This window comes from Priapulus caudatus, unplaced genomic scaffold, assembly GCF_000485595.1.
Source record: "Priapulus caudatus unplaced genomic scaffold, Priapulus_caudatus-5.0.1 Scaffold16811, whole genome shotgun sequence".
Classification (NCBI taxonomy): Eukaryota; Metazoa; Priapulida; class Priapulimorpha; order Priapulimorphida; family Priapulidae; genus Priapulus; species Priapulus caudatus.
Genome location: NW_014593872.1, coordinates 1 through 702, shown reverse-complemented (window position 1 = coordinate 702; position 702 = coordinate 1). Strand labels below are relative to the sequence as shown.

Below are 702 nucleotides of genomic sequence, written 5' to 3'. Positions count from 1 at the left end.
TACTCTCAACGGGCTCGGTATTAGTGCCTGAAAGTTACGATTATGTGTATCAAAAAATAAAAAATGACGTATGCCTTTCTTCAATATCAGGAGGAACTGATATTATTTCTTGTTTTGCACTTGGATCAGCTATCCTTCCGGTTTATCGGGGTGAATTACAATGTAAAGGCCTCGGGATGTCCGTAGAAATTCGCGATGAATTTGGCAAAGCCGTACTGAATCAAAAAGGTGAACTTGTCTGTACCAGACCCTTTCCTTCAATGCCAATATACTTCTGGAATGATCCGAATAATGAGAAATATTATAATGCGTATTTTTCAACATATGAAAATATTTGGTGTCACGGAGACTTCGTTAAAGAAACTGAAAATGGCGGGTTAATCTTCTACGGTCGTTCTGACACCGTTCTTAACCCAGGTGGCGTAAGAATTGGCACGGCTGAAATTTACCGACAAGTAGAAAAGTTGGACGAAGTGCTAGAATCTATTGTTATTGGACAAAACTGGCAGGATGATGTCAGGATCGTGCTATTTGTAAAACTTGCAGTTGAGTTACAATTAGACGAGGCTCTTATTCAAAAAATTAAAACGCAGATTAGAAGCAACACAACACCACGTCATGTACCCGCTAAAGTACTTCAAGTAAATGATATCCCAAGAACTAAAAGTGGGAAGATTGTGGAAATAGCGGTAAGAAACTGCG

At 39.2% G+C, this 702-nt stretch overlaps 1 protein-coding gene across 1 annotated transcript; it reads left to right on the top strand.

Annotated features, from left to right (window-relative positions):
- Positions 1-20: 20 nt before the first annotated feature.
- LOC106820512 (acetyl-coenzyme A synthetase 1-like) lies at positions 21-689 on the top strand (the record flags this gene model as incomplete). The annotated part of the gene is made up of 1 exon (XM_014825023.1): positions 21-689. A coding segment is annotated over one exon (669 nt), but the record flags the coding sequence as incomplete, so codon positions are not given.
- Positions 690-702: the final 13 nt, after the last annotated feature.